We start from the raw sequence: 25,620 nt of genomic DNA, 5'->3' as shown, positions 1-25,620 counted from the left end.
TGGGGAGGTGGTTTCGGCTATGATCAGGGCTGTTTTTGGGGCTGTTTTTGGGATCAGGGGTTTGTCGTGGTGGTCTTGGACAGGTGGTGGTCTCGGACAGGGGAAGGAGGGGTCGGGTCTGGGGAGAGATCAAGGGGTTTGTTGGGTCAGGGGATTGTCGGTCAGGGGAGATCAGGAGGCTGGGGTTCACGTCGGGTTCAGTGGTTTCGTCGGGATCAGGGGACGGGAGACAAGGGTTTCGTCGGGATCAGGGGACAGGGGTTTCGTCGGGATCTTGGTGGCTCTGATACCATATAGAATGTGAAAACCCTAATTCATTATGAGATCTCTTGGGCTTTATATAGGCCCCTACAAAACTTACAAATAAGTCCCTAATAATACTAATATGTCAACAAACATCAAACAAATTTCAGTTCTTAATTCTTCTTGTCTTTAGCTATCATGCATTAATTATTCCCATGAACGATTACAAAAGTTTCAATATGTGTATTCATGAAACCATCGCTAATTTGATCAATACTAACTGCATACAGCTTAATAAGAGAAATTCCGAAAGAAAAAGAAAGAAAATTTAACAACTAAAAGAAAACTTGAAACTTGCTGAGAATTAACTTGAACTTTTAACAGTTATTCAGACAAGCTGATGCAAGATCATGATATGATGATTAAGGAGTATTTTGTGACAGTAAATAATAATGAAAATAGCATCATAATGAAGAAACAAAGAGGAGAAACAAATTACCAAACAGGAAGGCATCTAAACTCTTGTTTGGCATGTACTCATAGACTAACATCCTTTCATCCCCTTGAGTGCAACATCCCAGAAGCCTAACCAGATTTCGATGCTGAAGCTTTGCCGCTAGCGCTATCTCAGCCTTTAGCTCTTCCAGACCTTGTACTGAAGCCTTCGAGAGTCTCTTTACAGCTATTTCCTGTCCCAACTTTCCCTAACGTTTCACCAAACAACAATACTAGAATTCAAAAAAATATATATCCTAGAACCAAGTATGACTGTAACTTCTTTTCTCTTTCGGACTCAGTCACTAGGAGATTCCAAATTTCCAAGGTCGAGGAACCAAATTAATGAATTAGTAGATTTTTACCTTGTAAACAGGACCAAATCCACCTTCTCCAATCTTATTATCATCAGAGAAATTGTTGGTTGCTCTCTCTATGAGATCAAAATCAAACAGAGGCAGCTCCATGCTATCTTCTCTAGTACTTTCTTCAGCATTTTCATTAACAGAAGTACCTAGAATTATTTTTATTATTAATTTACATATTTAAAAACTAACCATTTATAACAATGATGTGATCAGGAGCTGTTTCCATATTCAATTTTTTATGGAAGTGTATTCATGACGTCATACCTCTACTTCTTTTCTTCTTCCTCAATGTATAGAAAATAATACAGGCAAGTATTAGTATCGCCAAGACTACACTCAGCACGACAGCTAAGATTGTGTGCCCTCGTTTATGAGACTGGCTTGATATTGATTCTGCAAACCACCAACACCACATTTTTATTACAAACTCAATGTATGTAATTTCATAATGACTGATATGAGAATACTTCCCGAGATCAACTATGTAAGTGGATACAATTGATTCCAGCACGCAGTTATTAAAAAAAACAGTAATAACTGGAGTTAAAATGGCTATTTGTGATCACTCATTTCGAAGATAACAGGAAAATACTCTGTAATTCAAGGCTTTTCCTAATTCTCCAAATTTTTTAGTCTAGAATTTTTCTTCATTCGATTACTAAACCTGTCACACCCCGGGCCCACGGGCCCGTTGGCGCGTGCAAGCCGTGGGACCCACCGAGAGCAACTCGATGTTGGCTAAAGTCCACTGCCAAAATGCTAGCACTAGTTGTTCTTAGGCCTTGGGCTTCTATATTTAAGCCACTAATATTTCTTCACTAGTCCATGGGGAACTAAAGTGTGGGTGTCACAATCACCTCACCTTACAAAGACGGCGTCCTCGTCGTCACAACATAACAATTGGTACATCCTAGTATCACTGTCAGGCGTGTGGACACCCCTACTTTAGTCCCACATGGATTAGTGTAAAGAATTGTTAAGTGGCTTAAATAGAGAAGCAAGGCCCAAGAACAACTAGTGCTAGCATTTTGGCAGTGGACTTTAGCTAACATCGAGTTGCTCTCGGTGGGTCCCACGGCTTGCACGCGCCAACGGGCCCGTAGGCCCGGGGTGTGACAAAACCAATTGTTCTTCACTTGGGGGCAAGAAGTCACTCTTCTGCAAAAGTCAATCTTACAGTCTACAGCATGCTTGCTGGTGAAACCGGCAACAGCATGATAGGAATTTTCTTCACTTACTTTACTAAATAAATTATAAATTAAATGGTTTAAAATGCTGTCCACATTTCTCTTTCTTAGGCTGGTAAGTAAGTCAATTGACCGACTTATGACTTTCATTTCCGACTCAAAATGCTGTCCACATTTCCTACTTTCATGAACAGGAAGAATCTATAAAACCAAGATTGTGATGCGAAAATAGCTTTTGAATATTACAAGCACGGTCATAAGCACTGCTTTAACTGACAAGGATCAAGACTCCGTACGCTTCTGGATGGATGACTAAAAGTCCAGAGTGAGAAAATTCCGAAAGGAAAGGAAATGAAACTATCAAGTTAGATATCTTCGTGTGATGTAGATAAGAATTTCTCAGAGCAAACTAATCTACACAGCTAATTTCATCTGCATTAAATGCTGATTTAAACTAATACACAGTAACCTGTCGGTCTCACATCGGACCTCCAAGGATCAGGCTGTGCAAAAGATAAGAATTCATAAGTTCTCAAACTCCGTCAGGTCCTACATTAGCAAGAAAATGTTGCAGCGGCTAAATAACATATGAAAACTAGCAACAAGAGTGCATACCTATATCTGCTGCTGCCAACCGCAGGTAGAACTCCTGTCCACCCATGTTGTACATTTGCACGTCCATAAGGTTACTAGTCCAGATAATACACCCCTGGATATCAGCACTAGCAAAACCTGTGCAAGAACAATCCCTCAAGCATTCTGCCCTACATTCATCGAAGCTCATACTCATGTCCACCGTTGCCTGCACCGTATCAGGTAAAACTGTCCTTTGCACTGGCACAAATCCATCAGTTCCATTCCTACAGTCTAATGATGTCTTCCTAATGCACCCACCAGTAAAGCCCTTTAAGGCCCAGTCATATGGTGACTTGGGCTCAAACCCCGGCAAGCAACTGCAAGCTCGTAGGGTATCAATGTAGCACAGGCTGTTGGGCCCACATACACCGAACAGGTCACACTGGGTCGCTGGTAAATACCGATACTGACCCCATTCACCAGAATCAAGCAATACTAATCTTTGTATGAGCCCAGATGGATTCACCACCAACCTAGTCAGCGTAGCATTGTTCACCATATCAGCCGTGTAAGTAACCTCGTTCTTGTTGTTAATGAAAGTGAATGAAAATGCGTCCATGGAATCGTTGTCATAGAATGATATTCTTCCAATCCAGGGACCAGACCTCCATTCTCGGACAGAACCAGCCCAAAATATCAATTGAGGATCACCATGGAGGTCGACTGCTAATGTGTATATTCCAGGTGACGGATCTGTAGAACTTGACCATCCAGTGAGGTTGCGATTCAGACCACTTTTAGCATCCCATCCGACCTTCATGCCCGGGATCAAAGTATCGGTTGGATAGTCAAAGCCCTGCCATGCTATGCTGTTAGAATCAGTGTCGTCAGCAACAACAAAATTACCAGTATCCAATAACTGGGCTATTGGATTAGTAGCTTGTTTCGTCGAAACAAATAACCAGATGATGGGGAAACCACCAGCAGTAATAACAAGACTTCCATTTTTGGTAATCGATAAGATTCCAGTGGTACCATTAATTGGGTGAAAGCGATTTGCCACCCAGATTACGGTCTGTCCTGGTATTTTGTTGTACCATATGCCGATGTATCTGTTGCTGGTGGTGGAGTTGTCAGGGGTAAAGAATCCCAGTGCAAAGGTTCCGGTAGATGAAAGCAAGACATCTCCATCGGCAAGATTCGTGGTAGGGGTAAGGGAGTCCCTGGAAGTGGAGGGGTAAAGAGAGAGAAAAATGATCAGGTAGAATAACGGTTTCCTGAGTGATTTGCTCATGGTTTACAAAACAAGTTTCATGTAGGGTGTCTTTGTAGGAATGAGATAGTAGGTTGGTGGTGCAACTTTGAGCGCCGTGAAGTCCTCCGTATGCATACATATTTCAATACGCAGATGATATTCAATATTCAAATGTTACCATAATATGAACTTTGAATGTTATTCGGAAAAAGATTGTGACTTGTTCCATCAACATCCCGTTAGGAGGTTATTTGACTCATCGCTTAAGAGACTGGAAGGTTCTCTAGCTTCTGGGACTCAATCAAATGCCATGACTAAGTCCCCTTGAATCGAAAATTAACCTTTGAAATCTGGATCAATCGTATGCATCCATGCGTATACTCCACACATAGGTTTCAAACATGGGCTGGGGCCCTGCAATTGGATGGTTGTTGTTGAGTAAAAAAGAATACACTGACTTAAATAAAAAGACAATGATGCAAGGAGTAATAGCGACGTATGAAAAATACTAGAAATGCCACCGTAGATTAGTAGGTGTTGTTCATCTCTGTGTTATGCAAGAATAAAAGCTCAAATATTTAACTTTACATGTTAAAGTCTGACTCCTTGCTAGATAATTATTGTGCAAAAGATAAGAAATACAAGATTGTTTACTAGATGTTCATCTTACTGACTCCTTGCTTCAGAGGTAAACAGGCAAAGACCTGCACCATAATACAGGTAACTCAAAGGATAACAATTCTATTGGGTGATTATCCAACTTGCAACAGCTAAGAAGGATTGAGATTTAAATTTCTGTCATGAAACATAAAGAAAGAAATTTATATGATGTTTCTTTGATAGCCATCACACGCTGATAAAATGATGGGTAATTAACATAAGTAGGTTCTTGCTCATGTAAAATTGGACTAATCAAAATTACCATAACAAAGCCTAGAGGTAGCATCAACATAGAACATTTCACCTTTCACCAATCTATCACTATCCATAACTTGTACTTCTCATTTTAGCTTGTTCGAAATAGTAACCGGCAGAATTTGCATAACAATATCTTGAAATAGCAATGTTAAGTTTCAAGTCTATCAAAATAAAAACACATTGATGAATCAGCCATCAAAAGGTTTTGCCCAAAGGAGATCATTCTGTGCAGAGTAGCCTACAGGGTTCTGTTCCATATGACAAATGAGCGCGAAGGTTTGAATGGATTGTGTTTTGACATTTTACATCAATCTTACACCATTAAAACGAACAAAAAGAAGGTGCCCATTCACGAAGGGGCTTCTAATTATATGACTTGTTGCAAAATACCTCATGGAGAAAGTTGAACTGCAGAGTACTTCCAATTTGCTTTATCCGGAAAAGCTGAATATCTTTGTAGAGATGATACATCGATGGCAGAAAATAAATTAGACAATGATGATTATAAAGAAAACTAGCTCTCTACACCAACAATGATACAGAGGAGTTTATTATTGTCAGAGAAAAGAAACGCAGATAATTAATCATTAGATGTTCCACCCCTTGAAATAAATGTCATACCATAATGATACAAGACAAGAAAAATTGGAATAAAAGTCATACCATAATTAACCACTAAAAGGGTTTACGTGTATCGCCCACTAACAGAACCATGTAACAAACACACTAACAATTATCTATCTAAAGATATAGTTAGTGTTAGATCGTTTATACTAGAGCTTTCCTTCACTGGAGACGAACTTCCTGTAGGAGATAGCCTTGCCATAAAACCTGGTTGTTTAGGCTCTGGCAGAAAAGCATGATCACTGCCTAACATCAAAACAACGGATGACATGATCGGTCTATCCTCCGGTTGCTCTTGGACACAAAGAAGCCCCACTTTCATGCATCTTAGAATTTCAGTCATAAAAACTGAGGCATCCAATGACGCATCAATTAGTTGCAAGCTATTACCTTCTTTCCACAATGTCCATGCCTGGAAGAATTAAAACAGCTAATTGTACTTACTTTTCCTAAGAGATATTCCTCGGCCGCAGAGAGATATACCCCTTTATTTCTCCTTCCGCTAATGATTTCTAACACTAAAACCCCAAAGCTGAATACATCAGATTTTACTGAGAAGATCCCATTCAATGCATACTCTGGTGGCATGTAACCACTACATTCAATCAAACACTAAATTATGTATTGCGGTAACTGAAACTAAATTGACCAATCACTATCAAAGATGGATATTTCTTACTATGTCCCAACTACTCTCCTTGTCTTTGTTTCCGTCTCATCTTCTCCAAAAAGTCTGGCCAAACCAAAGTCTGATATTTTGGGAATCATATCTTTGTCAAGAAGGATGTTTCCAGCTTTAAGGTCCCTATGGATGATTCTGAATCTCGAATCTTGGTGAAGATAGAGAAGTCCTCGTGCAATTCCTAAAATGATCTGGTATCGCACTCTCCAATCCAATAATGCCACTTTTTGTTCATCTGACCAAAATCTCATTGAAGTTAGAAATACCAAGACTAAAGGGTGTGTGGTCGTCTTTAGAAAGAAAGCTTTCCGGAAAACATCATTTCTAATCTTCTCAGTTTGAGACGTAATGTTTTTGTATGCAACTAAAAGGAAATGATGCATTTTATCCATTTATGCAATTAAAATGTGATTGAAAGGTAGGAAACTAAAAAGTGGTAAAGTACTAAAATAAAAATCATTTCAGCTATGCATCTAAGTTGCATGGGAACATGTATGGGTACCAGTACGGGGTGCAAGTATGGTCGCGAGATATGGAAAAATTGCAAAATGGACTGTACAAGGACACAGCTACATATATGTATTGAAATTAATAATTTACATGAGATCATTACAATTCCTATTACATTTAAGTTTCTTTTATTATGTTAATTTTTCTAAATTAGAAACTACTTGCTTTTGAACTAAACACCTCCTTTAAAATCATAATTTTTAACCTGGATATGGGCTGAAACGAACCCCACCCAGGTCTGAAAAGTTTTAAAAAATGGATGTGAAGTATAGGATATACGTCCAAGAAGTATTTAACAAGTGTTTCAAACTATGCATACATCATATAATTGAGTAAATGTCTGAATAAATGTATGCATATATCCAAGGAGTGCCCATGAAATTTGAGTATGGGTACGTGTCAGGTACGTGTCTAATACGCATACGGGTTCATGATAGAAATACCTAGGAAACTTCAGGAAGAATCAACCTGAAGACATAGGGAACCCGTCTAGCTAGGATTTTATGGAGCAAGACTAGGGCTTAGATTAAAAGCTTATACACATTTCAGTGTTGTTTATAGTTATCAACCAAATAAATTAGCCAAAAAATCCATAGCTAGAGATCCTCCCATTTGTCCTTTGTCTTTCCACTAATCAAAACCATCAACACTAGCGTTCAAAGTCCAAGACTCCATATGATAAAGGAAGATTATCTAACTAGGATTTGATGATGTACAACTGTGATTAAAGTAGAGCTCATATATATTCTCCATGTAATTTTGACCCGACAACTAATCAACCAACTTAGAAAAATGGATTCTTCCAGAGTCCAATAGCTAAAGATCTTATTTTCCCTTGCCTCCTCACTCATCATCTTAGTTAGATAACTACCAATAGAAGGACTATAGTCCAAATGCCCAAATGACAAAAGACAACTATCTAGATTATTGATTGGAGATTAGAGTGAACAAGCATCACAATCTATAGTTTCTTTGACATAAAATCAAGGTATGACATCTAACGTTGAATATAAATTATGTGTCATATAAATTGCTAGATTCAGATTTTTAAGTTTTGTAGGTTACTATGTTATTATGATTAAGACAAATGTCAAAACATACATTAAGAGACATTAGCCCAAATGTCCATTTTGTAATTATATGGTGCTTTGCATATTCAGGAGGCGCAGTTGTTACCACCGATCTTCAATAATAGAATTTCTTATGTGCTCACAATTGGTTAATAGTTGAAATTTGAATCTCTTTGTGCACCTATTCACACACATACCGGTTCACGTGCATCTAGGTTACTCAAACATCCGTTTTGGATGCATATCCGTGCCAAACATGTGTCGAACACGGGTTCACCACAGACATGCCATGTACAATCCGTTTTGGATGCATATCCGTGCCAAACATGTGTCGAACACGGGTTCACCACAGACATGCCATGTACACGTGGTTCAAAGCAAAACTTGATTTCCTACATGTGTCGAACACGGGTTCACCACAGACATGCCATGTACACGTGGTTCAAAGCAAAACTTGATTTCCTCTGTTACTTATAACCCTAAACTATTTTCTTGGATATATCAAGCCCTAAACCAATAGGTTTGTGAATGCAATAACCTAACCATTACTTAAAGATTTGTAAAATACCCATCATGTCCCATGCGATCAAAACTATACTTTTGTTGTTAAACCTTAATTCCTAGTTTGATTTAATTTGATTCTTAATTGTTATAGACAGTAAAAGAAACATACAAATGTTATGGATATTTTAATTCAATGTTTGATCTAAGGTGGATATTATAGATATGCATATATATGTGCATGTGTGTATCCATGTCCCCTTATCTTGCCTTTTATAAATTTTCCATGTCCCGTGTCCGTGTCCGCACCCTCACCTGTATCTGTGCAACCTAGACGTGCATGCAAAACACGAACTTGAACATGCACACATATATGCAAACCAATACACACACCCGCACATTCACAACTGGATGCACATCTACCCGCTCATAGGAATTTTTAATGTCGTCTATGAATTTCGCGAAAAACTTCAATTTAAAATTCCGTGAAATTTATCACTAGTTTGGACGAATATCGACTACCTACAACTTAATTAAACAATTTTTTTAATGAAAACTTAAGTAGTGCCCAGAACATATATTCCAGAAATGATTCTAACAAAATGACACAATAATGCAAGCATATGGTGAGATGATTGGCAAAACATACTTAAAAAGAGAGAATGAAATAATGGACGAAATAGAGGGGAAGCAATTACCAAACAAAAAGGTATCTAAACTTTTGTTTGGCATGAATTCATATATTAATATCCTTTCATCTCCTTCAAGGCAGCATCCCAGAAGCCTCACCAGATTTCTATGTTGAAGCTTGGCCATTAATACTACCTCGGTCTTCAGCTCATCCAGACCTTGTAATGAGGTCTTGGAAAGTCTCTTCACAGCAATTTCTTGTCCCTCTCTTATATTTCCCTAATTGGGAACCATAAAAGAAAATAGAATAAACTTTTACTTTCGAACATATTTTCTAATTTTGAAATATCCATAGTAAACTCGTGAAGAACCAAATCAATAAGCATGTTAAATTTACCTTGTAGACAGGACCAAAGCCACCTTCTCCAAGCTTATTTTCATTAGAGAAATTGTTTGTTGCTGCCTCAATTTCTACCAATTCAAAGAGCGGCAGCTCCATATCATCTTCTTTAACGAAAGCATTCCCTAACAAAGAGTTTTTGCATTTATTGAAACTATAAGTTCACAATGTAGTTATGTATTATGTGATAAGATAGGAGTATGTTAATGTTCAATAGAAAGAAATAAATACCTCTAGTCCGTTTCAACTTCCTCCATGCATAACAAGCAACACTGGCAAGTATGGATATTACCCCCAAGACTACACTTAACGATACTGCTAAGGTTGCATCTCCGCTCTTATGAGATTGACTTGATATTAAACCTGTAAGACACCAAAACTGCTCAATCAAGAGTTGCTTTTCCCTATATACAATAACTATTGGCTCTGACCACTAATAGATGTTTTTGATGATTCATACATCAGATGGATAAGGCATGAACCTAAGCCTTGAAGAACAACAAAAATAGTAGCCGAAAAATAGAACAGTGATGCACTGAAGAAAGCAGCTTTTAATTTCCAAATCATAAATCGGGTTAAGAACAAAGCTTCCTCGATTGATCAACACCCAAAAAATAATGTGTGTGTGTGTGGGAGTTAGCATTATCGAGAGGCAAGAAGAATGCAGTTCATAAGTGACTACCTATGTCTTCCGCAGCCAAACGTAAATAGAAATCTTGGCCACCATCCAAATACGATACAATGTCCATTAGGTCCATGGACCACATAATGCACCCACTTCCACTCCCGCTTTTGTCAGCACGAGAAAACCCAGTGCAAGAACAATTCTTCAAACAGGCAGCTCGACATTCATCCAGGCTCATTGTCCTATTTACAGTCGCGGTCACTGTGTCTGGCAAAAGCGTTCGGGGAACAGTCACAAATCCATCAGTCCCATTCCTACAATCCAGTTTCGTCTTCCTGACACACCCATCAAAAGCATATCTTATAGCCCAATTTGCTGGTGATTTAGGCTCAAACCCTTGCAAGCAACTGCACATTGGAGAACCATTTGGATCACACGAACCATATGGGCCACAAGCAGCATACCCATCGCATTGGCCCAGTCCAGGGGCCGGACCGCCATTGCAGAATATGGCCATTCCAAAATATGAATTGGGGATCACCGCGGAGGTCCAAGGCTAGGGTGTAGTTACCAGGGGATGGATCGGTTGAGCTAGACCATGCTGTCAGGTTACGGTTGAGTCCACTTGTTAGGTTCCAACCTAGCTTCATGCCTGGTATAAGAGTATCGGTCGGATAATCGAAACTTTGCCATGCGAAACTATTGGAATCCGTTATCTGAGAATCCCCGACAACAAAATTGCCAGTGTCCAAGAGTTGCGCCGCAGGTTTTCCGACAGCCATCATCGACAGCGAGGACCAGAAGACTTTAGAGTTCCCATCAGTTATGAGGAGACTTCCATTGGATGTTAACATTAGGACTGCCGTAGGACCTGATACTGGATTTTGACGGTTCCCAACCCATATGACCCTCTGCCCCGGGATTCTTGTGTACCATATACCGATGTACCAGTTGTTTTTTGAGTTGGTGGGGGAAAAGAAGCCCAAAGAGAAGGTCCCGTCAAAGGAAACTAAGGTTTCATTGTCAAAGAGGAGCTGATTTGGGGTTAGGGTGTCTCTAGAAACAGAAAGAGAGAGCAAACAGAGGATGAAAAAGAGAAAAAGGAAAGATTTGTTGTATGACTTTCTCATGTTTCACAGGAGAAAGTCCAAAGAGAAGGTCCCGTCGGAGGAAACTAAGGTCTCGTCGCCAGAGAACGAACAGAGGAGGGGAACTTCCACACGGAAACAAATGGAGGGAGGGAACTTCCACACGAAAACAAATGAAAATGAGAGATGAATCTCACAACTATTGATCTTATCAATTTATGAACTGAACAACTCACCTGGGCTCAATGTAAAAAAAGCCCCAATCCAAGGTGAAGGTGATGACGAATCCCATTCTGCGGTTCAGTTGGAGAGCTGACGGAACAGAGAAGAACCTGCGAAAATATTTGCAGAGGAATTTGATAAAAGAGAGAACTTTCAATTTCAATTGTTTTGGTTTGCTGATTTTTCAGGGGGAATTTTTATTTAAAAAAAATTGACAACAAAAAATGTTGAGAAAATCTTTGCGGAGGAAGTTGATAAAAGAGTGAACTTTCAATTTCAATTATTTTGGCTGGTAGCTCCTAAGAAGGTTCTGTTCAAAGGAGATCATCCTGTGTAGAGCAGCCTAGCGGGCTCTGTTCCATGTGACAAATAGAGGAAATCAAGGAAAATTTCGACAAATAGAGGAAATCAAGGAAACAAAATCAAGGTTTTGTTTCAAATCCTATAATTTTAGGATATGGATTTCATCATGGGATTTCAAATTCATAGATGTTTTGTTATGGGTTGGGATTCCTAAAACTTCGTTTGTTTCAACAATATTTTGGGATTTTGAATACTATAATTTGTAATATTTTGTTTGTTTCAAACTCAAATTATAGCATTACAAATTTTGGAATTTGAAATCCATAGTTGTAGCAAACAAATTTTAGGATTACCAAAATAATAAATGGTGAATATAAGAACTTTGGTGAGCTTACCTCCCACAAAAAAACAATTACAAATGTATTCAATTGGGGTAAGCATACACATTCAAATTTATACTCCAACGGCTATAAACGGTCATAAAATAACCCTAGACAATGTAAATAATAAAATGCAAAAATAAATAATCTCAGAAAATGGTCATTTTATTTTCAACACCTATATAATGAAATTGCATTGCAGATTGCATTCAAATAATGGACTGCCTCATCTAAAAATTGCAAAAGCAATATAGACTGCATTCTCATTCATGAACGCCTCCTGTAAACAATGAAATTCCATTGTAGTCAGCAATATCAATATGTGACCAATCATCATAGCTAAATCCGAAAAACTCAAAAAAACCACTTATAGCCTGTAAACAATGAATTCATTAGATTGTAGAAGAGAACAGTAAGGGGTATATATAGGATGAAAACCAAGGCTCAAAACCCAAGAAAATCCAGCAAAAAGACAAAACTGCAAAAGGCTGGAAAATAGCCGTTGGGGCTTATCGGTCGACTGACGGCTCGGATCAGTCGACTGATGAGCTGATCGTTATCTGAAACTGGCAGCTCATCGGTCGACTGATTACTCATCAGTCGACTTGCATAGAAGCAGAGACTTTTGATAAATGCAGGCAGTTTCATCAGTCGACTTGTCAGTCGACCAGCATAGAAGCAAAGACTTGTGATAAATGCAAACAGTTTCATCACTCGACTAACCAATCGACTGATAACCAGTTTTCAGCCTGTATTGATTATGAAATTGAATTTTAAAGTCATTTAAAAAATAGCAAATACCAGTTTGCTGAGGTGGATGTGTTTTGTCAGAGATCCAGCCCACATCCTCTATGAAATGTGGGATTTTACAAATCCTAAAAAATATTAGTTTTTTATAATTTGGGGATTCAATATTCTAAAATTTGTTTTGAAACAAACAAAGTTTATGGAATTCTAAAACCCAAAAAAACCCACTTTTTGATCCTAGAATTTGAAATCCCACCCAAATGCCAAAAAAATTTTGAAACAAACACCCCCAAAAAGTCAGGGCGGCGTTTTTTTTTAATTAACAACAAAAAGTGCTAGAAAAAGATAACTGCTATCGGCGTTTTTTTTTTCTAGCAGTTATCTATATATTGTGACACTTGATTATGATGGGATTACATAGTAAGGATTTTAAATGTGTGGTAAAGATAACTGCTAGAAAAAGATGTAGATCCTCTAATAGTTCTCAAATTAGTCTCAAAGTCCTTTTAATCGGCTAAAACCTGGACTCACGCAACGGTGTCAATTTTTGTAAAATCCGCATTACATTTATGGCCACAATGGGATTCGAACCTGGACTGGTCCGATACCATCTTAAATTAAGTCCCTTTAATCATTACACGAAAGCTTCAAAGTTATGGTGAGAATTGAGGTTTATATTTTTACACTCTAACAATAGTGGTTAGTACATTCATATGATGAAGTCGATACTGGTATAGGGTAGATGAACTGGGATCATCTCTTTCTCTTTTTCAGCAATATTGAATGAGACCGAATACACCTTATTAGCTTTTGCTTGACAACCTAATTTTCGGTCGCGGCTGTTATATTTGTGTTCTCTCTTTTTCTTTATGCATCTCTTATATCCAATCTGGTGGCAGCCCTAACAGGACTGCATCACCAACTTATAATAGGATCCACATCCACATCACATGCATCATTTAATGAAAAAGCCCAAAGCAAAGGTTTCATTAACAGGAACTAGCATCTCATTGGTGGAATACATTAAAGATGGAGTGATAGTGTCCCTAAAAAAAGAAGAGGCAAAGTGACGCAGCGCGGAAGTGATAGCCTCGGAATCCATCAATGGGGCGTTCTCTGAATCCACAAAGAACAATCTCCGAATTCACGAAGAAAATATTGAAAGAGAAATTTTACTGATAAAACATTTTTTTTTGTTACATGTCTCTTCTTAAGGGGCTTTTAACTCGGTGGAAAAGTTTTACACCGCCTCCACATCAGATTTTTCATGACCACGTAGGATATAAGCTTTCCGTCGGTTTTTTTCCCATCTTTGGTTCGCTAGGGTTGAAGAAGGGAAACTCGGTGAAAATCGCCGCCACATCAGATTTTTTTTCTTCCCCAATTCCTTCCTCAACCTCGTGAAATTGATGAAAACTGTAGCCACGTCAGCTTTTTGCCATATAAACAAAAGTTTTCCCTTTTTTCCATGCGAACCAAACACAAGAACCATATAAACAAAAGTTTTCCCTTTTTTCCATGCGAACCAAACACAAGAAAAATAAATACATTGGTTTCTCACCATTTTTTTTGCGAACCAAAGCGAAACAATCTATTTCTTGGAAAAGTTTGGAAAACTCAAAACTTGTGTTTTTGTATATGAAAATACATTTCCTTATATCTAGGAAACGTACCAAACAGCCCCTAAATAGAAAAACATATAAGACTCCTAGTAATACTAGAATTACAAAAAAAATAGAAAGTATCAAATTCTATCCTAAAAAGACTCCCTATAATAAAAGAAATAAATCATGAACCAAAATTGAATTTGTTTCCTAATCTAATTTGGCTCTAAAATTAAATTTATTTCCTAATCTAAATAGACTCCAACTTTATTACTAAAAATAAACTAAAGGCTGATTATTTTTAGATTTCAGCCAAAACTGGATGTAACTGATGAGATTTTAAAAATCTGACAATCTAGTTGTGATTATTTTTAGATTTCAGCCAAAACTGGATGTAACTGATGAGATTTTAAAAATCTGACAATCTAGTTGGCTCCGTCTCGTCGATTAGGCGAGTTACATATATAATATGTTAGAATCCGCCTTCTGGGTTAGAAGATATGATCATTTCTTTGCGGAGGTCAATAATACGTATAAATCTATATTTAGCTCGTGATTGTCTGCATCCCTCATGAAATTGTCAGTTAAGCGTCCTACATCAGTCTCCCCTTGTTGAAAGAAGATCGACCTAGAGCTTATATTTGCTTGAAAAGTAACTTCATCGATAAATATCTTTCTAACCTGCATTGATCATCATCCACCTTGTACTTAGCATTGATTTTCTTCATTTGTTCTTTTACGTTCTCGGCTAGGACTTCTTCTGAATCAAATTCATATATTATTCTTCCTGACATCATGTGTATTTTATTGGCGGCATGTGGATGTGCAGTTGACTTCAAAAACTCCACAAAATATGTTCCATGTTGCTTCTCGTATTCTAGTGCTTGAAGTATCATCAAATTCTTTTTAAAATTATTCACCAACTTTGCTTCTAGGGAAGAAAATCCCGCATCATACTCCATACACAATTCTTTCATCTCCTTTGTCTTTAGCCCTCCACCAAGCAATTCACACATATCATTAATTGTCTCACTCTCTAATTTATCCTTCTCCTCCATCGGGACAACATTAATATGTGTAATATCACTCTCAACCCCTTTGAGAATATCATGCATATCATCCATCTTCACTATCATATCACCATAATGAATCTCATGCATAACGATTGTTTGCACCTTAGGAGGAATTTCGGTAGGGGCAGGTTCTTCTTTTTTAGTTACAACCAAGTCATAGACCTCTTTAGATTGCTTCAAGTTTTCTGCTAAAGCATCGTTGTTTGCCACCAAAGGTTTCTTCTCCTTATTAGCTTTTATCTTAGATGGCTTCTTTTCTGTAAGAGGCGAAGTACAATTTAGCGTTCATCTTTATTGAAGATATAAACATTGTCTCTACTTTTGTGGGTAGCTCCAATATCAAATTGTCATGGCCTACCTAAAAGCATATGACAAATATCCATCTCGACCACATCACACAACACATCATCAAAATACCTGTGACCGATAGAATAAGGTACACGACACATCTTATCGTTCTGCACATCATTGCCCTTGTGAATCCAGTCGATCTTGTAGAGAGGTGGGTGTTTCTGTCTTCAAACCTAACTTATTCACCATACGCTGAGAGACAAGATTCTTTCTACTGTGATTGTTAATAATAACATCACAAATCTTCTGCATCACAATGCACCTCGTGCGGAAGATATTATGCTCTGGAGGTGATTCTTCATTCTTTATTGCTTCTTTAGTGCTCTTCCCAAGTCTAAGGTCTTGCTTAGGGTCATTGTTGCTGTTGAATTCATCATGTGGAGTCGAATCACGTCACTGGCGACCATCAACGCGATTTCGAACTCCTCTCGTGTTCAGACGCTCCATTGCCGACGTAAGTCGCTCTACGACAGTCTTCATCTGATTAACACCGGTCTTCAGCACGTCGAACTCAGTTCGAGAAGTATGGGCTACATCACCTGCTATCGGATCGGAGGAACAAGGCTCTGATACCAATTGACGCAGCGCGGAAGTGATAGCCTCGGAATCCACCAAGGGCGCGTTCTCTGAATCCACAAAGAACAATCTCCGAATCCATGAAGAAAATATTGAAAGAGAAATTTTATTAATAAAACAAGTTGTTTTTTTTCTTTTGTTACATATCTCTTCTTAAATAGAAAAACAAATAAGACTCCTAGTAAGACTAGAATTATAAAAAAATAGAAAGTATCAAATTCTATCCTCAAAAGACTCCCTATAATAAAGGAAACAAATCATGAATCAAAATTGAATTTGTTTCCTAATCTAATTTGACTCTAAAATTGAATTTATTTCCTAATCTAAATAGACTCCAATTTTATTACTAAAAATAAACTAAAGGCTGATTATTTTTAGATTTCAGCCAAAACTGGATGTAACTGATGAGATTTTAAAAATCTGACAATCTAGTTAGCTCCGTCTCGTCGAGATAGACGATTTACATATATAATATTTTAGAATCCGCCTTCTGGGTTGGAAGATATGATCATTTCTTTGCGGAGGTCAATAATACGTATAAATCTATATTTAGCTCGTGATTGTCGGCATCCGTCATGAAATTATCAGTTAAGCGTCCTACATCACAAAGAATAGCATCCTCAAAGTGATTAGTTTTCTCATGCACAGATAAAAAGCAATGTTTATCAAGGAAATGACTGGTTCATCACACTTAGGGAAAAAAGGATTAAATCTCAAAGTTTACATCTCATCTACATCACCAATACCTATTATTTACAATCAATAATATGTGGTCTAGTCCAATTCAAACAAGTTGGATAATAGGCTAGATTAGTTGGAGACAAACTGACCAGTACCTTTTCACCTTATGAATATGAATGCTCCATCCCCATAAGAATTTAACCACACTATTATTGAGGTAGAACTGATAAAAGTGCTTATTACCTGCCTACAAGCATTGTAATTGTTACACCATTCACACTGTGTAATATATCCATCTTTGACGATGAATGATCAGTCAAAAAATGCTTTCTTGCCACAAAACCTGGTTGTTTAGGCTCAGGCAGCAAAGCGTGGTCACTATCGCCACCTAACATCAAAACAACAGACGACATTGTTGGTCTGTCCTCAGGGCTCTCCTGAACGCATAGCAATCCAACTTTCATACATCTTAAAACATCAGCGGTACCAATTGAGCAATCCAAGGATGCATCAACTACTTGCAAGCCTTCACCTTTCGTCCAAAAATTCCAAGCCTGAGATAATTAAAATCAAATACAGTTTGTGTGTTAACAATAAATATATGGCTGTACATAGTGCATCATAAAAGAAGTAGAAGGTTGTATTTAGTTTATGGCACTTACTTTGCCTAAAAGATATTCCTCAGACCGAGAGAAATAGACTCCTTTGTTTCTTTTGCCACTTATAATTTCTAATACCAAGACCCCAAGCAAATACATCGATTTATGAGAATGATACCATTCACGCATACTCTGGAGCCATGTATCCGCTGCATTCCATCAATACAAAAATTAGACATTTGGAAACAACAATACTAGACTTGGACCATTAAAACACTAGTAGAAACAGACAGGCATTGGCGACGGGGAAATCCGTCACCAATGCCCCAAAATCCGTCACAATACATATTAGCGACGGGCCCCATTTCCGTCGCCAATAAATCCGGTCGCCAATAATATTGGCGACGGTTAACCCGTCGCCAATACTTATTGGCGACGCACGCTATTGGCGACGGATTTTTTGGCGACGGTTACTTCCGTCGCCAATAAACATTGGCGACGGGGTGATCCGTCCCAATGTTCAAACATGGCGACGGATCACCCCGTCCAATGTTTATTGGCGACGGGGTTAGTCCGTCGTCAATGTTTGAACATTGGCGACGGATACCCCGTCACTAATGTTTATTGGCGACGGGAAATCCGTCGCCACAATGTTTAAACATGGCGACGGATACCCCGTCGCTAATAAACATTGGCGACGGGGTAGCTCGTCGCCAATGTTCTTGACATTGGCGACGGATCACCCCGTCGCCAATGTTTATTGGTGACGGGTAGTCCGTCGCTAATGTTTTAACATTGGCGACGGATTACCTCGTGGCCAATGTTTATTGCCGATGGATTTTGCCGTCGCCAATGTATATATTTACACAAAAAAAAAATTTAATTTTTCGGTAGCCTCCCATACGAGAGAATACACATATAACCTGTATCGACATCAATCCAATGATAATATTTAACAATATATCATAAAACCAACCATGATATACATTCACATTCCACACTCATTCAATTTCATCCGTCAATCCACAATATCGAATAATACTCGTCATATAATCACAATCACAATACATCTCGCATGCTCAAATAATATTCATTCACTACGCAATAAAATCACATATATATTTTATATATGTAAAATTCAAAAGTCATGATATGTCTTAACACAAGTCTCACTCACTCCTCGTCATCGTCGGCATCCCTGTTATCAGCATCGTCTGCATTAGAACGTCGTATCGTACTACTGCTTCCTACAATACCTCCTCCAACCTGAAAAGAATATCACTCCACATAAGATATATATATACCAAAAATATAATAATAAATACATATATGTCGCGTCATATATACCTCTCCACCACCATGAACTTCATGCTCGGCAAACGCCAACTTAAAGATCTCTAAGTATATCGACTCAGGAAGAATCTCCTTCAACGATGGACAATCAATGAGGCGCTGCACAACATCCCAAGTCGATTGTGCACCCCCTAGTTCGCGCGTAATAATGGGAATAAATTGAAAAAACATCGAGGGTTGAACATTGTCCATTAAATACTGTCCAATTTTAGCCACGACGTACGATGTCACACTTGGTCGATTTGAGGTCGCGGACGAGTCATTTTGTATATTCCTGCTAGTGGAGACTATCCTAACTTTTGCACTTGATAAAGGCACCCTCCCTTTCTTGATTGGTTTAGAGCCATAAACTCCATCAACAATTTCCCTCCATTGCTCTCTAGTCATGCGATTAGGATCGGTAGGAGTGTTCTCTATGCTCTGAGACTGGGACAAGACAAAGTCTTGTGAAGCTTCAAGCGCCTCCTAATAACATATAGCAATAGAAATAAATAAATTAGGGCAGTCTTAAGCAATGGAACTCAACCAATAGAAATAAATAAATTAAGACAATGTTATGAATTAAGTGCAAAGCTATATGATCACTTTCTTATTTCATTTATAGTCGACCTTTTCAGCTATGATTCTGAAAGAAAAAGATTTGTCACTGGACATGCATTTTTTACCTTCTTCGTCAAACATACTGGTATAATATGAGCCGTGCAGCCTAGGCTTTAAGTTCATGACTGTTACAAATACATCACAGCTAGGCTTGAAGTTCATGACTCTGTTACAAATACCCGGAAGATAACAGCTAGGCTTGAAGTACGGGAGCAAATTGCAGATAAGGCCCTCCCTGTTTACATATTTGCATGACAAAGGACCACAGATTTTGATCATCTCTGTAATTTCAGATCAGAAGTATTGGAGTGAGCCTAACTAGTCTAGAAAAAATAAGGTGAACTGCATGTCCCTATTCCTAGTCGGGGATGGAACATGGTTATCAAGTGCCCGGGGTCATAAAGTGTGACACAGTAACTTTTAAACATGAAGGGATGACGACATTTCCGTAGTAAATTTATATGCATATTTATGTGCATTCTTGCATTCAGCATATGATATGGTTAGAAATGTTATCACAATTTTTAGCAAAGTGTGAAAAGTGAATGTGAAAGTTCCAGTATATACCAAGTAAAGAAACACGATGAATAAGCATGCACGCATATCCTTATTTAAGGCCTTACACAGGCAATATCTGCATTTGGAAAATATATGTAAACTTGATGATGAAGCTATCACTTAATTCAGCAAAAACATCAATTGTTCCAATTTCTAATAACGTATGAAAATAGTAACATGAGTTGAGTTTTAATATTTTGATCTAACCGGATTTTCACGCAAATATTTATGCTCGATCCGAGCGTAGGGAGTAGCTCCTAGAAAGTGATCATATAGCTTTGCACCGCGATTAGCCGATGCTATCGAACATTTATCCTTCAAAATAAAGTAATTTTTCAGTATATGTGGTGGTAATATAATTAATTAAAAAATAACTCACCTTCTTCTCGCCCTCCCACTCGATAATGAGAGTCATCCAATTATAAGGAGGAACCCTCTTATCAAGCTGATGAATCCGCTTCCAATCAATGGTTATATCTGTAAAGTATTGACTCTTAAGTCTACTCCTCCACCCCCGAAGCATCTTGCTCGCTCTACTCATTACGTAATCCCAAGAGTCCGGGTTGTCCTCAAGGCAATAGTGATTCTACAAATTAGGTGTTACAAAAACATGCAATATTAAAAAATTAAATAAATATTTATTGAAAAAACAATATAACGAATAATTACCATGAGCCTCTCCCATATCTTCTTTATTCCATTCCATTGTTGTTCATCAAAGTTATGAGCGATGTTAATATGGTGTGGGTCTTTGATTAAACAACCGATCAAATTATTAAATCTGACGGCGTCATCTCCAACTGGAATGTTGCCCATCCACCCCAAAATGGCTCGATAACCTTTAGGAGGTACCTTCGTAAACAGATCACTGCCGTGTCTACCGGCCTTCTCGTAGTCCTTGTTCCCTACAAAGATAAAGAGCGATATTTTTTTAAAAACTTCAATAATTAAATAACGAAGATTGATCAATATTTTACATGATATTCTTACCCATTTCCCTCAACTTATCTGACATCGCCTTTTCTAGTCTCTGCTTTATTATACTATACTTGTTTTTAATGTCTTCTCTCCTTTTTTTATAGTTCCCATCGCATTTCTTTTGCAATGTGATAGCCTTTTCTGGTAAGGGGATGGAATTTACTGCTTCAGTCCATGGACGGAGACATTCAACCTCCGACTGAGAAGATCTCGCAAAAGACTCGTGTTGGATCTCGTCATCACCGGATCCATCATGATGATTGTCTGCAATATAAAATGTGAAATAAATATTTATATGGAACATAAAATATCCATGGACATTAAAATTAATACCTAGACCAGGCGATGAATCCCGATGATGACGTTGACTCATAGGTGGACTCATAGGAGATGCATGTGTATCTGTCCCCGCAATATCTACGAAAGTAATAAAAATAATATAGGTAAATAAGTTTCTCAATTAACTTAATGAAATTAAATAAATTAATACCTTCAACGGGTGAGGATCCATGTAGAGATAATGGACTACTATAAGGTCGTGAGGACATTCCTACACGTAAAAAATATAATTATAAATGCGAAATATGCATATCTATATCACAAAAACAATTTATTTGAACAAATTAATATTTATACCTGATGATGAATTTGCTTGATTGTGGGAAACTTCCCCTATGCGCTTTATCCTTCGGCTCATCTGCATCTTAAATGATTATTCAATTTATTGAAGCAAAATAAGTGAATGTTGAAAATTGCATTGACAAAATAAAAAATATATATTAAAACGACAAAGTTAATACTTTAAATTTTAAAAGTACTAATATTTCGACATTCAATCTCCTACATTACGAATATCAAGCCGATTTTGCGGAGTATACATATTAAAATTGACATTTTGCGGGTATGAGTAATTAGGAAAAACTTCTCCTTCAGTCTTATTTGGATCATCAGAACCCTCTATGTTTTCATCGAGAGAAAGTTCAACAAGAGTTCTCGGCTCCTTATACAATGCGACCCAAACCTTCGGCTGTCTAGGATCTTTGACATAAAAGCACTGAGTAGCCTGCTTTGCAAACATGAACTTCAAATCGGAGTAAATCTCCTTGTCTAGATTTACAAGATTAAAGCCATATGCATCTCTTGTTATTTCAGCATGACACCATCAATTATATATTTTCAGAATTAGTCACAGAGTGATTCGTGGGAGGTTTTTGCCATCACGGTGTGATTACTTCCTGATCGTTTCTTGAATATCAAGATGCATGGTAACTCCTACATATACCTCTAGAGAAGAGATTTAATTTCATGCATACGCTTAGTTTACAAATTAAACGAGCTCAAACCTCACCGCAATAGTTTCTCCGTCAGTAGACTTTATTATTTTAAAACTGATTGTCTGCATTGTTGATATGGAAAAATTAATGTCAGTCTTCTAATGGAAATCATTGGTTATATTTTTTGATTAAATGGAGATATGCTTTTGTAAGTGAGTATTTGCATGATTGTTGATGTGAAAAATATTTTGTAAATGCACAATATATATTTTGTATGCAGAATTAAGGGAAGAATAACTCCATTTTGCAAAGGGTTTCATTCATTTCTCCTTTTAGTGTCTTAAATTCTGTAACATTGATAACTTTTGAGCATAACTTTCTAAAAAATCCACAGAATTCAATTATAACCTTTGCTACTTCATCATCAACCATATTGTTACGGAGTGCCACAGGAAGCAATTGGTGAAGAAGGATGTGATAATCATGAGTCTTAAGTCCCAAAATTTTTCGCTCTTTCACCTGGACATTATTTGAAATATTAGAACAGTAACCATCTGGCGACTTTACCGATTTGAGCACCTCACAGAATCTTTGCATCTCAACCTTTGTCATCGTAATGCGAGATGAGGGCAACTCAAATTTGCCGTCAGTAACTTCTCGTGCTTGCAGATCATGTCGGATGTTCAATGCATTCAAGTCTCGCCGAGCTCGTAAATCGTCCTTTGATTTCTTACCATCTTGTAAGAGTGTGGACAACATGTTATCACATATATTTTTTTCAATATGCATTACATCTAGGTTATGCCGAATTTTTAGCTTTTGCCAGTACGGTAGCTGAAAAAATATACTAAATTTTGTCCATCCTTTTGGTAATTCCTCATCACGTGTCTCATCCGTAATGCACACTTTTCTCTTTCGTTTCGGTGCCTTCTTCATAATGGAAATGCGTCTTGGAGCTAGAATATCTTCTCTTGTATATCGGCTCTTTCCAAACTTATTTTTAGGATATCCCTCAAATAATTCTACAATTTCATCTCCAGTCATTACGTGCGGCTCTCCTCTTTTCTCTTCTTGGCCATCAAACTTATTCGCCCACCTTTTCCCTCTGTATTTATGTCCTTTACGTAACCATCTTCTGTTAAACCAATAACACATCTTTCTACTGTGTTGTAAATGAAAGCCTTCAAAGTTTGGACCACATACGGGACAAGCAAATGTTCCTTTTGTAGACCAACCGGAGAGATTAGCATAAGCTGGAAAATCATTAATGGTCCACATAAGAATAGCACGAAGATTAAACGTTTGACGGGAAAATGCATCATACGTTTGGACCCCTTCATCCCAGAGAAGTTTTAACTCATCAATTAACGGCTCCATGAACACATCTATGTCATTACCGGGTGAGTGTTTGCCTGGTATCAGCAATGAAAGGATCATATACGGTTGCTTCATACAAAGTCGAGGTGGTAAATTATAAGGTATTAACACAATGGGCCAAGTAGACCAACCTGAACTCATAATGCCAAACGGGTTGAATCCGTCACTAGATAGACCGAGTCTAACATTCCTGCACTCTGTGGAAAACCAAGGAAAAGATTGATCAACATGCTCCCATGCATCTGCATCTGCCGGATGCCTGAGTTTACCATCAACTACGCGTCCTTCCTTATGCCACCGCATGTTTTTAGCTGTGTCTTTTGTCATATACAACCTCTGTAAACGCGGTACTAAGGGAAAATGTCGGAGCACCTTCGCTGGAATTTTCTTCGGCTGCTTAACAGGCTCATCTGCCTTTCGTGTTGAAGTGCGTGTATTCTTCCTCCAACGAGACACTCCACACTTTGGACATTCTTCAAGCTTCTCATTATCCTTATAATACAGGATACAATCATTAGGACACGCATGGATTTTTGTGTAATCTAAACCGAGAGCGCCAACGATCTTATTTGCATCATAACATTTTTCTGGTATGCTATTCTCTCCATCCGGAATTACCTTGCGTAGTAAATTAAGAAGCATTTGAAAATATTTATCTGCCATTCCGCTGAGGGTCTTAATACGCATCAGTTGAAGAATAAACGACAATCTACTATACTCTGAGCAACAGGCATACAAATCCTTTTCGTCATCTTCTAATAACTTCATTAAACTTTTAAAGCTATCGGTATCACGCACATCATCAACATTTTCGACACCTTCTGCATCTTCGGGAACTTCAAGAACCTCCAAAAATTCAGCAACTTCTGTAACTGCGGCAATATCATTGAACATTGCATGTGTATCGTCTATTCTTAGATTTATTTTTCCGTCAACTGGTTCAATATCGTCATCTTCTCCGTGAAATCTCTAATATTTGTACTTTTCATCAAATCCCCATCTTTCTAAGTGTTTTCGTGTAGTAACTCTATCCACCAAACCCCTATTTCTGCAAAAACTACATGGACAAAACAGCAAATCATTTTCTAACTTCCTCGGATTCGCATACGCATACTCAAGGAACGCTTCCCATCCTTCACGATATCGAGTGTCACCTCCCGCTCTTCTTTTCATAATAGGAATATCAATCCACGACTTGTCAGGAACTTGTCTCATCTGTATATTAAGTATAATTATTAATTATCTTAATATCTCATAAAACGTTTTACTAAATTGGACTAAATTGGTCTATGTAATAATCATTGTTGTAGTAAATTGGACTAAACACTATGTACGTAATAAACTTCATTGTCTACATTTGAACAAACAATAGGTTAGTCTAAAACTTTCTCGGCTGTCATAGGAAGGCTTCTATCCCATTAAGAATATAGTAGTGCTTACATCTAACTTTGAATACTTTGTGCATTTTTATTTCTAGAAAATTTCGGCAGCACCTACCCGCTGTTCTCCGAGTACACTGTGCGGATATTATTATGCGTATCGATAATAGATTAAAATCGATAAATAATAGACCGAAACGCATAACAACATACGCTTATTGTACACGGAGAACAACAAGTACGTGCGACCAAAATTTTCTAGAAATAAAAATACACAAAGTATACAAAGTTAGATGTGTGCACTACTATATTCCTAACCCGTCCGAACTGGACAGATCCAATAGTTACGTACCAATTATTTCTACTTATAATATAAGGTAAACAATCAATTTC

General features: G+C 37.8%; 6 protein-coding genes across 6 annotated transcripts; all 6 read right to left on the bottom strand.

The window, feature by feature from the left end:
- On the bottom strand, window positions 608–4,721 carry LOC109834828 (receptor-like serine/threonine-protein kinase SD1-8). The gene is made up of 4 exons (XM_020402843.1): window positions 2,909–4,721; window positions 1,371–1,499; window positions 1,104–1,252; window positions 608–947 (listed from the first exon to the last, which is right to left on the bottom strand). Exons 1-4 carry the CDS (start codon window positions 4,161–4,163, stop codon window positions 708–710), a joined length of 1,773 nt encoding a protein of 590 aa, XP_020258432.1. The 5' UTR covers window positions 4,164–4,721; the 3' UTR covers window positions 608–707.
- Window positions 5,564–6,271, bottom strand: LOC109834830 (receptor-like serine/threonine-protein kinase SD1-7). The gene is made up of 2 exons (XM_020402845.1): window positions 6,111–6,271; window positions 5,564–6,078 (listed from the first exon to the last, which is right to left on the bottom strand). The coding sequence occupies exons 1-2, from the start codon at window positions 6,252–6,254 to the stop codon at window positions 5,776–5,778; spliced, it is 447 nt and encodes a 148-aa protein (XP_020258434.1). The 5' UTR covers window positions 6,255–6,271; the 3' UTR covers window positions 5,564–5,775.
- On the bottom strand, window positions 6,322–10,410 carry LOC109834829 (G-type lectin S-receptor-like serine/threonine-protein kinase SD1-1). The gene is made up of 5 exons (XM_020402844.1): window positions 10,142–10,410; window positions 9,691–9,822; window positions 9,457–9,584; window positions 9,128–9,338; window positions 6,322–6,583 (listed from the first exon to the last, which is right to left on the bottom strand). The coding sequence occupies exons 1-5, from the start codon at window positions 10,320–10,322 to the stop codon at window positions 6,345–6,347; spliced, it is 891 nt and encodes a 296-aa protein (XP_020258433.1). The 5' UTR covers window positions 10,323–10,410; the 3' UTR covers window positions 6,322–6,344.
- LOC109835479 (S-locus-specific glycoprotein S13-like) lies at window positions 10,516–11,708 on the bottom strand. The gene is made up of 2 exons (XM_020403457.1): window positions 11,409–11,708; window positions 10,516–11,328 (listed from the first exon to the last, which is right to left on the bottom strand). Exon 2 carries the CDS (start codon window positions 11,212–11,214, stop codon window positions 10,516–10,518), a length of 699 nt encoding a protein of 232 aa, XP_020259046.1. The 5' UTR covers window positions 11,215–11,328; window positions 11,409–11,708.
- Window positions 17,112–17,867, bottom strand: LOC109832405 (receptor-like serine/threonine-protein kinase SD1-8). Its single transcript, XM_020399780.1, has 2 exons — window positions 17,772–17,867; window positions 17,112–17,663 (listed from the first exon to the last, which is right to left on the bottom strand). Exons 1-2 carry the CDS (start codon window positions 17,865–17,867, stop codon window positions 17,349–17,351), a joined length of 411 nt encoding a protein of 136 aa, XP_020255369.1. The 3' UTR covers window positions 17,112–17,348.
- On the bottom strand, window positions 22,754–24,742 carry LOC109835478. The gene has a single exon (XM_020403455.1). The coding sequence runs from the start codon at window positions 24,740–24,742 to the stop codon at window positions 22,754–22,756; it is 1,989 nt and encodes a 662-aa protein (XP_020259044.1).

The sequence above is a fragment of the Asparagus officinalis genome, chromosome 3 (assembly GCF_001876935.1).
Source record: "Asparagus officinalis chromosome 3, Aspof.V1, whole genome shotgun sequence".
Lineage (NCBI taxonomy): Eukaryota > Viridiplantae > Streptophyta > Magnoliopsida > Asparagales > Asparagaceae > Asparagus > Asparagus officinalis.
The sequence above is the reverse complement of the archived record's forward strand: the minus strand, read 5'-3'. Positions and strand labels throughout refer to the sequence as shown.

What these genes read in the sequence shown, in the direction of transcription:
- LOC109834828 (XM_020402843.1), bottom strand. Translation starts at nt 4,163, where the DNA reads ATGAGCAAATCACTCAGGAAACCGTTATTCTACCTGATCATTTTTCTC. An exon ending in GAAGAAGAAAAGAAGTAGAG is followed by an intron (nt 1,253 to 1,370) that starts GTATGACGTCAT and finishes AAATAATTCTAG; the next exon opens with GTACTTCTGTTAATGAAAAT. An exon ending in GATTTGGTCCTGTTTACAAG is followed by an intron (nt 948 to 1,103) that starts GTAAAAATCTAC and finishes GTGAAACGTTAG; the next exon opens with GGAAAGTTGGGACAGGAAAT.
- LOC109834830 (XM_020402845.1), bottom strand. Translation starts at nt 6,254, where the DNA reads ATGCCACCAGAGTATGCATTGAATGGGATCTTCTCAGTAAAATCTGAT. An exon ending in AGGAATATCTCTTAGGAAAA is followed by an intron (nt 6,079 to 6,110) that starts GTAAGTACAATT and finishes TAATTCTTCCAG; the next exon opens with GCATGGACATTGTGGAAAGA.
- LOC109834829 (XM_020402844.1), bottom strand. Translation starts at nt 10,322, where the DNA reads ATGAGCCTGGATGAATGTCGAGCTGCCTGTTTGAAGAATTGTTCTTGC. An exon ending in TTTGGCTGCGGAAGACATAG is followed by an intron (nt 9,823 to 10,141) that starts GTAGTCACTTAT and finishes GGTGTCTTACAG; the next exon opens with GTTTAATATCAAGTCAATCT. An exon ending in GCTTTGGTCCTGTCTACAAG is followed by an intron (nt 9,339 to 9,456) that starts GTAAATTTAACA and finishes GTTCCCAATTAG; the next exon opens with GGAAATATAAGAGAGGGACA.
- LOC109835479 (XM_020403457.1), bottom strand. Translation starts at nt 11,214, where the DNA reads ATGAGAAAGTCATACAACAAATCTTTCCTTTTTCTCTTTTTCATCCTC.
- LOC109832405 (XM_020399780.1), bottom strand. Translation starts at nt 17,867, where the DNA reads ATGTATTTGCTTGGGGTCTTGGTATTAGAAATTATAAGTGGCAAAAGA. An exon ending in AGGAATATCTTTTAGGCAAA is followed by an intron (nt 17,664 to 17,771) that starts GTAAGTGCCATA and finishes TAATTATCTCAG; the next exon opens with GCTTGGAATTTTTGGACGAA.
- LOC109835478 (XM_020403455.1), bottom strand. Translation starts at nt 24,742, where the DNA reads ATGTTCAATGATATTGCCGCAGTTACAGAAGTTGCTGAATTTTTGGAG.